This window comes from Austrofundulus limnaeus, unplaced genomic scaffold (assembly GCF_001266775.1).
Source record: "Austrofundulus limnaeus strain Quisiro unplaced genomic scaffold, Austrofundulus_limnaeus-1.0 Scaffold85, whole genome shotgun sequence".
Classification (NCBI taxonomy): Eukaryota; Metazoa; Chordata; class Actinopteri; order Cyprinodontiformes; family Rivulidae; genus Austrofundulus; species Austrofundulus limnaeus.
This window is the reverse complement of record NW_013952487.1, coordinates 289,078-291,704: the sequence shown is the minus strand read 5'-3', so window position 1 is coordinate 291,704 and position 2,627 is coordinate 289,078. Positions and strand designations below refer to the sequence as shown.

At 35.7% G+C, this 2,627-nt stretch overlaps 1 protein-coding gene across 4 annotated transcripts in view; it reads right to left on the bottom strand.

The window, feature by feature from the left end:
* Positions 1-367: 367 nt before the first annotated feature.
* The window catches only part of fgfr3 (fibroblast growth factor receptor 3), a 52,563-nt gene continuing 50,303 nt past the window's right edge, over positions 368-2,627 (bottom strand). For all 4 annotated transcript variants that reach the window (XM_014011813.1, XM_014011811.1, XM_014011814.1 and 1 more), the window contains exon 18: positions 368-919. In XM_014011813.1, coding sequence (XP_013867267.1) covers positions 755-919 — 165 coding nt within the window. In that variant the 3' untranslated portion in view covers positions 368-754. The remainder of the gene's footprint in view (positions 920-2,627) is intronic.

Genomic DNA, 2,627 nt, shown 5'->3' with positions numbered 1-2,627 from the left:
ACTGCAGTTCTGATGTAAAATAAATTACAAAAAAGCTGAAATAAATGTACAATACTAAAATCTAACTAAATATTTAAAACTCAAGAACCATCTGTGTTAAGCCTATAAATACATTTACAAATTTACACATTAATTATTAAAATTAAACTTCTCTGCAGCTCTAAGGTTTATATGTTCATGACAGTGTCTTCCAAATAAAATCTTGTTTTTTTTTTTTGTCTTTTCCTGCTGTGCACAGCAATCTGATACATATTTGCATGGATACATTTACAATAAATCACTTTCTGGATATAGAAAACATCCAAACGACGGTGTTCTTATTACTGAAAAGCCCTGAAGCGTCGCACCTTGAGGAATACGTTGACGCAAAAACTAACCGGATCTTTGAGGACCTCCCTCACGTTTTGTGGATCTCAGCGGGTCCACGAGAGATACAGCTGAAGGTCCTCCGGTGCTGCATCACAAACCGGTTAGCCATCAATCAATGCCCTTTATTCGCTCCTCCTGGACCCGTTCAGACCCGGACTCAGGAAGGATTTTCCCAGTAGGCACGGAATGGTTTCACCAAACACACACGTCTGTAACAAAACACTGGCCTGAGTACAAAAATACAACTTTCATTCCTGGAAGATCCTCGTTCAAATTCAAAACAATCCTCCAACGCTGAACCTCCGAGAGAAGAAGTTTGCTCAGAGACGAGTTTAAGACGAGCTCCTGGCGACGGCGGTCCGACCCGGCCCCCCCACAACAAGTTTTATGTCCTGATCACTCCGTTGCAGGTCAGCGGTTTGGACAGACAGGGCTCGTCGGGAGGCGGGTCGTGGGCGAACACCGAGTCGTCTCCTGACGAGCAGGTGCTGCTGGAGTCCTGGCAGGTGGGCGAGTACTGCTCGAAGGGCACCGACAGGTCCAGGTACTCCTGTCAGAGGAAAGGTCAGAGGTCACAGCTGTCAGACACCGTCTGTGCTCAAACATGTGACTAAAATAGATCTGGACCATTTATGGTTTATTTTCACCTTGGACAGGTCACTGGTCCAACACAGGGTCCATATCAACAGAAATATTATGTTTATTACAATTTATAAATACTACTTTCTTTATTTTAGGGTAGGGTTCCTCAAACKGTGGACTGAGTTCAGGTCAAAATCCTAGTAAGAAAATAGTAAGAAAATTTTACTTGGTAAGATTCTTGAAATACTTGATTTCACTCAATTTTTTCTTATTTCAAGAATCTTACCAAGTAAAGTTTTTCTTACTCCACTGGCTGAAAGTTTTGACTTTATTTGAGTCAAATTTTCAGACTAAAGATAAATAATCTTACACATTGTGAAAACAAGATGATTATTCTTACACAATCAGTTCTTGTTTAGTAAATCAGTCTGAAAACAAGATCAAAAAGACTTTTTGGCTGATATAAGGTTTTAAAACTTGGTAAGATGGACAGTTTTTGTTGTGTGCAACTATTTTGAACATTATGATTTTGTAAAATGATTTGCATTTTAAGGAAAGAATTAGCCGTTATTTTCAGTATTTGTGGTAATTTGTTTTAAATTGTGCAGCTCTTTTGAACGTTTTAAAGTACACGCTTCCATTTCTGGTATTTACAGTTCTGCATTTTAAGATTAATTTTTCAACTATTTTGTTTAAGGATATGCCACTTTTTCTGGTCTTTACGATAATTCATTTAGGATGTGCAAGTATTTCAAATATTTACAGTAATTTGTTTTACATTAAAGCAGTTTGATTTTAGGACACAGCACTTCTTAAAAGGTGTTTATTTTAAAAAGTGCAACTATTTTGAACATTTACAGTAAGTATGCAGTTTATTTTTTAGACAAACTGCTTTTTCTTGCGTTTTAAGTATTTTTACAAGTTACGTCAATATTTAAACATTATGTACTTTACCTGAAGAACGTAGTGCATTTTCCGGTAATTTATTTTAAAACGTTCAACTATTTTGAACATCTGTGATGATTTTTGTAAAATCTGCACGTTATTCTTTAGGACAAATGGCTTTTTCTGGTATTTAAAGTATTTATTTTCAAGCTACACCAATATGTAAACATTAACGGTTCTGTACGTAAAGGATGTACAGCATTTTCCAGTATTTATGTTAATTCAAGATGTGCAGCTATTTCCAACTCAACAGTTATTTGTTCAATATGTGCTTTGATTTTAGGACAGAAATTTTTATGGTATTTACATTCATTTATTTAAACTTATTTTGATTTAGATGTTTTTAAAGCTACGCCACTATTTAAACATTAAAGATATTTTAGTTCATGATACGTACTTTACGTACTGCATTTTCCTGTAATGAATTTTAAGATCTGAAATAATTTTGAACATTTACGGTAATTTTCGTAAAGTACGCACTTTTTCTGGCACTTAAGAGAATTTATTGTAAAATGAAAAACTATTTAAAATGTATTTGTTTGAAGATTTGTTATTTATTTTTAGGGTGTGCCATTTTACGAGGCCCAAGACTCTGAGCATTGTTGGTCATTTTGACCCAAGGGCAGCAGGAGGGTTAGCTTGATCGGTTGAGATATTCAGTGAGATAAAACTAAATGACTCTGGTCTGAGGTGTTCCTGATGAGTACCGTATTTTTCGGACTATAAGCCGC